The 13,162-nt window shown below is 34.6% G+C and overlaps 1 protein-coding gene across 11 annotated transcripts in view; it reads right to left on the bottom strand.

The window, feature by feature from the left end:
* Positions 1–13,162, bottom strand: part of BLOC1S5 (biogenesis of lysosomal organelles complex 1 subunit 5) — a 137,583-nt gene that overhangs the window by 101,065 nt on the left and 23,356 nt on the right. For 8 of the 11 annotated variants that reach the window (XR_013373747.1, XR_013373748.1, XR_013373749.1 and 5 more), the window contains one exon: positions 8,632–8,690. Coding sequence is in view for 6 of the 11 variants with exons in the window: in XM_077886112.1 (XP_077742238.1) it covers positions 8,632–8,690 (59 nt within the window). In the remaining 5 variants the exon portion in view is untranslated. Of the gene's footprint in view, positions 1–3,621; positions 3,753–5,805; positions 8,536–8,631; positions 8,691–13,162 lie in introns of those variants that run through there. The other 3 variants (XR_013373746.1, XM_077886111.1, XM_077886113.1) reach the window with 2 other exon arrangements.

Below are 13,162 nucleotides of genomic sequence, written 5' to 3'. Positions count from 1 at the left end.
TCAAAAGTAAATTCCAAAGAGTCCAGAATCATTTCAGTTTTCTTTAGGCCATTCAGCCCCTCCAATTCCTGGGTAATAAATTTTATTGACTTAAACAATGATGGTAGAGCAAATGGAGATAAAATGTGAATCGGTTCAAATCCATTATTCTATATTACCATTTTTTAATAATTAAATTTGCCTATGTTTTTATTTGTACTTAAAATTTTTTATCCTGTGGGGATACTGGGAGCCACTAGAATGATTGCCAAAGAACAAAGACAGTATTGCAATTTCTGGAATTTATTGTGACATGTGATTTTTATGAAGCTCTTCCAGACTTTTTCTTATGCTTAAAACTTTCCTGAACTATGTATCTATTGCTTCATGTGAAAGAAATTTTTCAAAATCATAATTTAAAAAAGCATTTTTAATCAACTGTGAGTCGAACTAGATTAATAAATCTGTCTATACTATTTATTTAATTTGAATAGTCAAAGGTCAAATTTGATGACGTTATTAACAAATCTGCATAAGAATCAAAAGCAAACTATAATATTATTACTCATTACAATAGACCAATACGTAAATAACAGTTTTTTCCCCCAAAAAACTAATCAATGTACTTAAATTTATTAATCTCTTACTTTTTCTCTAGTGTGACAGTACTTTTTAAATTTTTTTACCGGTGTGACTACATACATGAAGTTAAAAACACCACCACCTGCATTTTTGTTCTTGTCATTATTCTTTAATATCAGACTTATTATTAAACATAATTTTGTTGGGGGGAGTGTTAAAAAATGGTCTGTTCTAGGTGCCAAATATGGTACATATACTGTTCCTATATAGACATATTTCCAAAAGTCACACACACAGTGAGAACAGGGTAGAATCAAGAGTAAAACTCCAGTTTTCTAAAAGCTATACAATGCCGTTTAAACCAACTATACTAAATTATTAGGCTCTTAGGATTGGCAATGTTTTTTAAAAATGACAGAAACTAACAAGTATTTCACATTTCAATTTCAAAAGTAATTAAGAGATTTAAAAAAACTAACTGAATATGCCTGAATAGGCAGAAAAAAAGTCTACAGGCACACACTATAAGCCACTTTGGGATTTATATGTGGGGCTTCCACGAATTTTCAAAACAAAGTGCAACTAACTTTGAAATAGTTTTTCTAAGAAGAGAAAATATGAAAGCATGTGGTATTAAAAATCAAGTCATTCCAGAACCAGATGAGTTTACTGGTGAATTCTACCAAATATTTAAAGAAGAATTAATACTAATCCTTCTCAAACTCTTCAAAAAATTTGACTAGGAGGAAAGACTTCTCAACTCATTCTATGAGGCCTGCAATGTACTGAGACCAAAGCCAGACAAAGGCAATATAAGAAAAAAGAAGTGCAGATCAGTATTTCTGATAAATACTGATATAAAATCCTCAATAAATTACTAGCAAACTGACTTCAACAGCATATTAAAAGGGTCATAGACTATTTTGTTCTTGGAATGTAAGGATTGTTTAAAACACATGAGAATCAATGAGTAAAATATATTACATCAATAGAATGAAGGGAAAAAAAAAAACACATAACCATCTCAATCTAATGCAGAAAACATATTTATCCCAAGTTCAAGATCCTTCCATGATAAAAACATTCCACAACTAGTGATAGAAGGTAACTATCTCAACAGAATAAAGGCAAATATGTAAAAACTCACAGCTAGCATTATATCCAATGGCATAAAACTTAAAGTTTTCTCTCTAATATCAGGAAGGAGACAAAATTTTGCTTTTGTCACTTCTACTCAACATAGTATTAGAAGTCCTAGCTAGGGCAATTAGGAGAGAAAAAAAAGAAGGCACCCAAATTGGAGAAATAAAATTATCTGTGCTTATAGACAGCATAGTCTTGTATGTAGAAAACCATAAGGTTTCACAAAAAAACCTACTAGAATGAGCAAATTCAGAAAATCTGTAGGATACAAAATTAACACTCAAAAATCAGTTGCATTTCCATATACTAATGATGAATAATCCGAAAAGGATATTAAGAAAATTCTGTTTACAATAGTATTGAAAAGAATATTTAGAAATGAATTTAACCAAGGAGGCAAAAGACTTATACACTGATAACTAGAAAATATTCCTAAAAAATAAAGACATAAGTCTCATGTTCATGGATTGGAAGACTTAATATTGTTAAGATGTCAGTACTATCCAAAGTGATCTGCAGGGTTAATGGCATCCCTATTAAAATCCCAATAATGTTTTGGTGTTTTTTATTTTTTTAACAGGAATAGAAGTCATCTATTAAATTCATCTATTTAACAGAAAGAGAAGTCATCCTAAAAGTCATATGAAATCTCAAGTGACACCAAGAACCCCAAACAATCCTGAAAAAAGAAGGAAGTTGGAGGTCTCACACTGTATTAACCATGTATTCTATTCATAAGGCTTTGATATCTGGGGCCTCACTAACCCTGGAAAGACTGTCCTTCCCAGGCTAGCCTATTCCTAGAAATAGGACTCATGACTCCCCTGTGAGTGTACCTTTTATATAAGTCAATCAATCCAGAGCCTATACCCCAACCACCTTTATTGGCCACTATCTACTTGTCTTAATTACACAAGGCCAGACAGCTAGGGACAACCCCTATCCCCCAGAGTGTGCTAAAATTATTCAAATTAGCCAATCTTAAGCCTGCTAAACATTACCTGTTACATTTCCCTTCCTGCTGAAACCATAAATAACCAGTTCCGCCTCCCACCCCCCGACTAACCCTGATGCTTCCTCATATGGTCCTATGTGGCATGGTATGACATGCATCCTCCTCTTGGAAACTATAATCAACAATCTTTCTATGGCAATCATCCCCTTATCTGTTGGCCTTACCATATCTAATAATAAAACCTACATTTTATAAAGTATATTTCTTGATTTCAAAACTTACCACAAAGCTATTGTAGTCAAAACAGTGTGGTACTGGCATACAGAAAAACACAGAGACCACCAGAAAAGAAGAGTTCAGAAATAAACCCTCACATATATGGTCGAGTGAATTTTGATAAAGGGTGTCAAAATCATTCAGTAGGAAAAGGGCAATCCTTCCAACAAATGGTGCTGGGAAAATGTATAACCATATACAAATAAAAAGTGAAAACAGACCCTTATGCCTTGCATCACATACAAAAATAAACTCAGAATAGGTCAAAGATCTAAATCTAAGTCCTAAAACATAAAATTCTTAGAAGACAACAGAAGGAAAGCACCATGACATTGGATTTGGCAATGATTTCTTGGCTATCCCACCAAAAGTACAGGCAACAAAAGTAAAAATAGATAAATTGAACTTCATCAAAATTAAAAACTTTTGTGCATCAAAGGATACTATCAACAGAGTAAAAGTCAATCCACAGAATGGGAGGAAGTATTTGCAAATCATATATATCGTAAGAGGTTAATATCCAAAATGTATAAAGAACTCCTACAAACTCAACAACAGTAAAACCAAATAACCTGATCCAAAAATAGGCAAAGGGCTTGAATGAACATTTCTACAAGGAAGATACACAAACAGCCAATAAGCAAAGGAAAAAAATACTCAACATCACTAATCATTAAAAGAAACACCTGGGTTCCTCAGTAGTGGAGTGTCTGCTTTCAGCTCAGGGCATGATCCCAGGGTCCAGGGACTGAGTCCTGACATCAGGCTCCCCATGGAGAGCCTGCTTCTCCCTCCGCCCGTGTCTCTGCCTGTGTCTCTTGAATAAATAAATAAATAAATAAATAAAATCTTAAAAAAAAAAAAAAAGGAAATGCAAATCAAAATCACAGTAAGATACCACCTTACACCCATTAGGACTGCTACTACCAAAGAAACAGAAAATAACGAAGTGTTGACAAGGATGTAGGGAAAATGGAACACTTGCACACTGCAGTTGGGAATACAGAATGATGCGAACGTGGAAAACAGGATGGTAGTTCCTCAGAAAATTAAAAATAGCATTACCATTTCATCCAGTAATTCTACTTCTGAGTATATATTCAAAAGAACTGGAGGCAGGGGTTTAAACAAATAGGTGTACACTCAGGATAATAGCAATATTATTCACAACAGTGAAAATGTGGAAGTAACCCAACTATCCATAGACAAATGAAGGGATATGTAAAATATGGACTATACATATAAAAGAATACTAGTCAATCTTAAAAAGGAATGAAATTCTGATACTGGCAATAACACTGATGAACCCTGAAGACACTATATTAAAGAAATAAGTCAGTGGCAAAACGATAAATGTTGTATGATTCCACTTAGAACAGGTACCTAGACTACTCAAATTATAGACAGGAAGTGGAATGGTGGTTGCCAAGAATAAAGGGAGGGGGGAAGGGGGAGTTAGTGTTTAATGGGTACAGAGTCTCATTGGGGAAGATGAAAAGTTCTGGAAATGGATGGTAGTGATGGTTGTAGAGAAATGTCAATGTACTTAATGTCACAGAACTGTACACTTAAAAATAATAAAAAAGGTAAATTTTATGTTGTATGTATTTTACCACAACAAAAAAATTCTCAAATCAGGTTTCAGAGAGTCCTTTCTAAATGAATCAATTTCATTCTTAAATGAGTGGATACATTTGCTTTTAAGATAAAATTAGAAAATGCCAACTTTAAAAGAAAATGAAGAGAAAGTTTATAAATGAGCTACAACCATGTACAGAGAGTATTTAGCTGTGATGATTTTGTCTCTTTCTACAAGAGAGAAAGAAATAGTAATAAAAAATGGCTTACATATATCTCATTAGAGATACATTCAAAGAGAAGCCAATCCTGAGGCTAACCTGTGTCTAGGAACGGTTCTATAAATGAACTCTGGGATATATAATAAACACAAAATTTTAAGTGATTCTTAACTGGGGGGGTGGGGTGGGGGGTGTATTATAACCCTCTTGTCCCTCAAATTTTTGGTCATCACAGCACAGGTTAGGGGGAAGTGCTATAGGTATCTAGTGGGTAAAAGCCAACGATGCAGCTAAACATCCTACAAAGCACAGGCCAGCCTCCACAACAAAGAATTATCTGTTCCAAAATGTCCATAGGGCAGAGTTTGAGAAACCCTGGTCTATAGGGAAACTCTGAATAAGCCAACTAAGGCCTAAAAGGCCCTTTCAAACATCTATCAGTAATACGCTGTCATTAATTTTACCTAGGACTTACACCAATAAATAAAACAGAATTTACTTTCGTAAAAAGTCTCAGGATAACAGCCGTCAGTAACAACTTTAAACAGACTACTACATACTGATCTATTCCTTTGTATTTTCAGACTCTATCACAAACAATGTATTGCTATTTTGTTGCTTTCATGAAAAAAATCATGCAGGAGTAGAACTAAATCTAGTAAATATCTGCAGACAAGATGAATCAAAGGATCCATATTTACTTTATTATTATCTCTAGTCTGGTTGAATGTGGCTTCAAAAGTTGACATGTGTGCATGAACCTAAGTTTAAACTACTGACAGATATTCACAGCTCATTTCCTTTGGTGGTATATTTTTAAGAGTCAGTGAATTTTCTAAACTAGTTGTATTTTCATTTCACTACTTTTAATGCCAGCTTTCAAAATGCAACTTTGTACTAATGGGTAGTTTTCAAGACACATGTCAAACAACTGGGGAATGTGCATTTATTGTTCTTCTGAATGTACTTTTAGGTATCAATTGTGGGAAGTATAATTTGGATGAATGACGTTTATCATAATTTACTTCCCACAGAATTCCACAAATTGTCTTGACATAAAAGAATTAAAGATTAACGGCAATAGTCTATTTTATTCCATTACTACTCCCATCTTTCTTTGTTCTGAGAACCATTCAAATATATAATATGTAGCCAACAGTATAACCAAGGGCAACAATTAACATTAGACTGTAAAACGCAGCTAGAGGTCAATTTTGCTTTGTACACATTTGCCAGATGAAAAATGAAGCTTCATGTCTGTATCTTTTATATATATATATATATATATATATATATATATATATATATATATATATATACTGAAATCTCTACCATGTCAGTTTCAGCAAAAACCAGAAAGTCCTTAATACATATTTCAAATGTTCTACTAACTATACGAGCACTAAAAAAGATTGACCTGCAAAATATAAAGAATTTTTACTTTTCTCTGAGCTCTGATAATGCACTTTGTGTAACATTCAGCTGGTTTATTTTATTAAATTATCTTGAAAAAAGAAAATAATCAGAGTGGATTCTTATACATGTAGGTTTCATAAATGCCATACTAATTCTAAGTGAAACACACTTTAGTACATTCTAAAATACTAATTTTTAATGTATATTCCACATTCAAAAGTTTAGTAATATTCTCTGACATAATACCTATAATATATTTAAGACTAACATAATCTAAGAACTTTATTTCCTGAGGCCGTTTTTATTCAAACCGTGGTACAGTATTTTAGTACCTTTTAATTTATGAAACTGTGAATGGGTGGGATTCTCAAGTGATTCACCAATTCTAAGAGACACAACAGCAGGGCTCTTATCCATAGAGTGACTGCCTGCATCTTAAATCGATCTGGGAGGAGAAAAATTGTGCCTTCCATCTGGAGCCATATACAATTTGCAAAGCTGTTTCACATAGATTATATAATAAAACTTATCTGGTAAGTAGAAATGGTATTTATTTTGCAAATGAGGAGCTTAAAGCTCAAGGGGATTTATGTAAGGGCATACAGCTAGCCAACAAAAGGAACTACCAGAAGTAGAAGACTCTAGATATTTTTTCATCTAAGCTGGTCATTTTCATACTTATATACAGTTAAGATACCAAATGTGAAAAAGTTCCAAATGACAAGAGGAACTATTCCAAATATAATTTAATTTTAGGTTAGTTCTGCTCAAGAATGACAAGAATTGACATTTTATCACAATCATAACTGCTCTGACAATGTCTTAGGAAGAAAGATCAACAATGTATGAGTGCATATTCACATGAATCTGCTTAAATCACACAGTAACATGCTACACAGAACACTGTTCATTTTTATTTTGAAAATATAGAGAATTGCTTATTTACAGTGAGTAAAAGCCAGTGCAGCCAGTGTTCTATCAGAGTGTTTCTGTTTCTCAAAACCAGAAATGCTCCTTGTGCCCTCAACAAATTGTTTAATGTAGCACTGAAGATTCTCCACAATCATCTCTAGAAATATCCATTTAGATACTCACATACAGCTATGTGAGACTACTGACTTCTCATATCTTTTGTCTTTGCTTACACTGTATCCCTCACCCTACACTAAATGAATTCCTACTCACTGACCAAGATTGGGCTGGAATGCCACCATTTTTCCTCACACATTATTACTACCCCTTTGCCAAGATCCTATGAAGTTCTTTGTAACCTGACCAACAGCTGTTACTTTATCCTACATCATACTAGCATTAGTGGTTTGGGAATCCTCTTCTGGACCATTAGTTCCTGAGTGTATGAACAGCCTTAAACTTAAACCAAAATCTTTCCTCCCCAGTGGCACCTCACAATATCTGCTCTCCAGTCTGGCACTGCCCACGTTAAGCTCTCGTGCCTGCATAAGTGCTCTTTGGACACTATCCAAGTACTACACCCAGACAAATTTTCCTGGCCACGGCTGTACCTTGCCATTTTATCAACATGCTCAGTGGCTCTGCTCTCTGACCCAGCCTGCTAGGACCCTCCTCCTCTTGGGCAGTCTTCCCACCTGCCTGAAATGTTGAGTCCTTTCAGTAAGGCCTAATTCATCAAATTGTTGCATTTAAAAACTCTGTATCAATATTTACAGTTGAACTGAGGGGGTAGAAACTCAAACTCTGGCAAGCTTTATTTATTCCACTGTATTTTTATATAGTGCAGATCTGAACTATTATTGTAGATTAACCACAACACATTCCAGAGAAATGGAGATAGCAACACTTGTTGATACAGAAAAGGCATTCCATTCAGAGTGATTTCGTATTTTCAACATTTCTTTAAAAATATATCTTTATTAGTTTAGAACAATGAATAAGTTATAAATATATTTTTTGGAAATTATAAGTGAAAAGAGCAAATTATCACAGGAACTTAAATTTTTGTGCTATTTGTCCACATCTGAATTTACTTAAGATATATTTTCAATAAGCAAAGCACTACCCAGCAAGTGATTCACATACTCATAGGACTTTTCATTAAATAACCTATTCACAGGCATGAATGGTTCCTTTTCTAGAAGAAATATATATAACATGCTCATCAATGTTTCAGGCTCAAAGAAAAAATGTGTATTTCCAATCTGGTGGGTATTTTTTGTTCCATATGAAAGTCTTACTCTTTGTTCTCCATCAGATGAACACTACTTTCAGGGAAAAGATGGAAGTGTTGAAAAAGAAAAAAAAAAAAAGGTCTGCAATTTGACTTATAAAAATATGCATGGTGCAATCATGTGCTCATACCTCAACATATCTTCAATGAATTAGCCGTTTTTAAATATTTTTAAATCACTGCATAAAGAAAACAAATTTAGAGTTTTTTTTAAATCAAAGCAACTGCTAATAATATGAGTTATAGGCCCCATTATCCAAATGATCTACTTTTACCTTCTTTCGTTCCTGCTCCCTCTGTTGGAGTCTACAGACTGAGTCAGAAGCTGCTTGCACTGAAATAAAACAGACAATGGGTTTCAATCAGCTCATATTTAAGACTCACCTGGAGAAAAGAAAAAAAAAAGGAAACTTGGACTGTTTTAGATCTTAAGAGACTATGCAAAAGAACTGATATGATAGTATTTTGGTCGTGGCTAGAAGGGAAAAAAAGAAGTTTTGCCAATATATTCAGGATGTCATAATCAGAACCACCATCATTCTTGAGCCTTGAGATAAAAGCATTTAACTAATTCTAGTGACAAGTTGTCAACAAAAACTTCAGAATTCTCAAAAAAGATGTAAAATGCCAAAAAAAATTTATCATTACATTTTTAGTCTTACAGTGTCTCTCCGATTCATTCACTCTCTCTCCCCTTTTCCTCATTCATACAAACTTCTCTCTTGCAGACAGTACTTGATATGTACAACACTTCCACAACTTTCTATTCCTGCTTCTGCTCTCTCATCTGCTAATTCACCCTGGCTGCCACTGCCAGATTCAAATTTCCCTGCACTATTCTCATGGAGTGATTTCCCTTCCTAATGAACCACAACTACTAGTAATAATTATTAGAGTTATTTACTGAGTATTACTCTGTGCCCAGGCCCATGCTAAGTACCTGCCATGTATTATTCTTCTTAATCCCACTTTCCTCTTAGGAGAGGATCACTGTCCCATTTTACAGATTTTTGGCAAAAAAAACGAGGTAGAAAGAGAAGGTAATACGACTAGTAAGTACAGAGAGCAGGATTTAAAATCCAACCACTACCTCTAAAAACTTGGCTCAAAATTCTCTCCTCAACACTCAACTCCTCTTATGACCTCATCAATCAAACTGGTCTTCATCCATCAGTTTTTCAGACCTCTTCACTGACTGAATCCATAGTATTTCCATACACAAATGTCTCACTTACTTCATTGTTTCACATGCCGGTTAACAGTGAACTGGAGTCAAATCTACAGTTGAGGACTTAGCTGCATGACTTAGCATGTGTGCCTGCTCCTTCATTCACTTGTCAAATACTGAGTGAGCACTTACTATGTGCCAGGCGCTTGACTGTTGCTGTTCCTGATGCCTTAATTTCTCATTTGTAAAATGAACCTAACAACTAATAAGAGGACTTCAGAATTGATATCAAATAAGATATTAAGCTTACAAATAATTGAAATATTAATGCCCCTGGTAACAGTTCTGCACACAGTGTAAGCAGTCAAGGAATGTGATTATTACTATTTTTCTTCTTACTGTACTATCCCTACTGAAAATGCTTTCCTTACTCCTTTCTTCTAATGAAAATGTTTTACTTGTCTTCAAAGAACAGTTCAAGGTTAACTGCCTTCATAATAAAGCCCTCCCAGATTAATGCTTTCCCTAGAAGAATTTTTCTCTTATTTGAAATTCCTTTATCAGGTAGGTGTGCATCTTACCATTTATCTTGCCTTTGCTTCAACAGAGGTTTGCCTAGTGTCTTATAATTCTGCTTTCCTATCCTACCCAAACCTAGCCCCAAATAGCTCACAAATTCCATAACAGGGCAGGGACTGTGATTTCCCTTTCTGAAAAATGTTAGGTCCCTCCCTGTGAGAATATGGTAAAAGAGGAGGATTCTGCTTTTCAAAAGTAATGTTTTTATCAGTAACTATTTATTTTAGTTATATAAAGATAATACTTTAGGACTGAAAATTATGTTCCCAATCATTGTTTGTTCTAACAGAAAAGATGAAAACAAAACAAAATGGGAGCTGATTAGATCTGCCTTCTTTCTGTGGCATATTAATATTACATCATCTTTCCCAAGCAGTGGTTCTATCATTTCCTGATTGGATTTTTTCCCCTGACGCTGAACATAACTTTAAAAAATCCATTTTGTAGTCTTTGGGTGCTTTATCATTTTCAAATCATTCTGGGCTTAATCTAAAAGAAGAGTTACAAAACTATGACATTATTTTGTCATTTGTTATGTCCTTTAAATTTTTAATTAGAACACATCTGACAGAGGCACACTTTTGTTCTTATAGGGATTGTCTTTATACTCAGACAGAATGACCATTTTTAGAAATTTCAGTCCCTTAGAACTAACTGACTTTAATTCTTTAGCCACATATTAATAAAGGTTTACTTTCTAAATTTCATGCAATTTGCTTTTCTAAAATACAAGAAAATCATGTGACTATACCAAACATTCCTTCTTCATGATTAGAGACCCTAAGAGGAAAAGGTGTATTATGCAAACCTTCCTATCACTTCTACTGGTTATATTAATTCAGTAGGAAGCTATTTCCCCTGTTGTCTCAGTATTTTAGGAGACAGGATTTTAAAGCATCGAGAATTTATCAAATTATATTCTCTAAACCAAAACTTTTTGAAATTAGCACCACATATGGAAATTGTGCCACAGACAACAGCTAACAACATCCCAACTGTCCTCACACAAGAGAAGCAAATACATTCTACCACAATGTGTATACGTAAACTTCAAATACATACATAAGCAAATAATTTTGGTTTGGTATCAGAAGATGTTGGCTGAATTCTCATTCATTCCTTTTTTTTTTTTTTTTTTTTAAGATTTTATTTATTTGACAGAGAACACAAGCAGGGGAAGTGGCAGAGGGAGAGGGAAAGGGGGAGGAAGGGAGCCTGACATGGGGCTAAATCCCAGGACCCCAGAATCAGGACAGAGATGGAGCGAGGAAGAGGCAGGCAGTAAAGACAAAATACTGGTGAAAATTCTTACTGGTAAAGTGCTATAAAAAAACTGGTTAGTATCTTAAATTGTTGAATTCCTAAAGATTTCTAGGTAGAGACAGAGTGAAAGCAAAACCAAGCAAATTTAGTCCCCTAAATAATGCACAAAATAAATAAAAAGCTAAGAAAAACAAAAGGTAAGAAATTCCATGATTTACTGAACCGACTAATCCGAACTGTATACTATAAAGTGTGAAATGTGGCGGCCAAGAACTCAGACTCCTAACCCCACTGTAATTACCTCATCTCGCAAAAGTTAGAAAAAGAAAACGAGTTGACAAAATTCTTAGAACTCTAATATGCTTTAATTTGTACAGAAATGGATTTGGAGGGTGGAGAAAGCACATGATAGCTGAGAGACAGATAAGACAGACAAAGCACCTATTCTGAAAGAAAAACTGATAGTTTTCCGTAAGTACCTCATTATATAAAATAACAATATGAGCGTATTAAAAGAAAGCAAACACATCATATGAAATGAAAAATGAAATTGCAGTGCTGAGGAAACAGAACTGTGACAATACCATTACAGATCTAATAAATCAGAAGGAACTAAATGGTCTAAGGCTAAATAAACAATTGGCAGCACTAGAACTGCAGGACAGAAAGCAAATACTATAAACCTCAATCAAGTTAAAATTCACAAGTGAGAAGTTGGGGAAGAAAGGCAGGAGAGGAGCAGTGAGATTCCTAACGCCTCCAACTCTTGGGGCCTCAATCAATGCAGAAATAACAACACGACTAACTTCTGAATGTTATTTATAACTTTTTTGTTTTTCTAATTATTTTTCTTTGATCTTTTAGTTAACTACTATCTTTTACAGTAAAGAAACATTTATTTTAAGGTATTCCCCTCAGCTTTAAGTGTTTGTTCTGTTAAATTCAAATAAACTTTAAAATTAATACCTGAGCTTAAAAAGGGTATGACCCCATTTTATCAAACACTCTTTCCCCCTCATATCTTCCTAATAATTCATTCAGCCATCATCTCTCTATCCGTCCTTCTATATGGAGACACACAAAGATGTCTGAAATGATGTTCACCAGAGTTAAGCAATGTTATCTTCAGGAGGTTACTAAGGTAATTGATTCCTTTCTTCTTTTTCATTTTTTTTCTTATTATTTAAAACATATATCCTTCTGTTCAAATAATGATTCAAAAAGTCATTTTTTAAAAAGAGAGAGGCAAGAAATGAGAGAAAACTGCATGCTAATAAATGTGAATAAGGAATAATCCAGAGGCTCTGCCCTTCTTATTCTCAAATCAAGGTCATGGTGAGATCTCCAGACACAAAGTTGGTGAAGCCCATGAGTCTGTGAAATAATCCGTAAGCCGGGTACAGACACTACTATTGTTTTCAGGATGAAAATAACATAAAGGCTGCTTATGGGCAGCCTTATGGGCTGCTTTTTCTGTACCCTCCTACGGCTCTCATTTACATTTTGTGATTTTTTTTAAAGAATTTAAAAAAAAATTTTTAAAATTTATTTATGATAGTCACACAGAGAGAGAGAGGCAGAGACACAGGCAGAGGGAGAAGCAGGCTCCATGCACCGGGAGCCCGACGTGGGACTCGATCCCGGGTCTCCAGGATCACGCCCTGGGCCAAAGGCAGGCGCCAAACCGTGGCGCCACCCAGGGATCCCATACATTTAGTGATTTTAAAGGAGACACAGGTCAGTTTCTGTTCTAAAGCTCCTGGTCATCCAACGCAGAGCCACTCTGCAAGGTGGGT

This window comes from Canis aureus, chromosome 37 (assembly GCF_053574225.1).
Source record: "Canis aureus isolate CA01 chromosome 37, VMU_Caureus_v.1.0, whole genome shotgun sequence".
NCBI lineage: Eukaryota > Metazoa > Chordata > Mammalia > Carnivora > Canidae > Canis > Canis aureus.
This window is presented reverse-complemented; position numbering and strand designations above follow the sequence as displayed.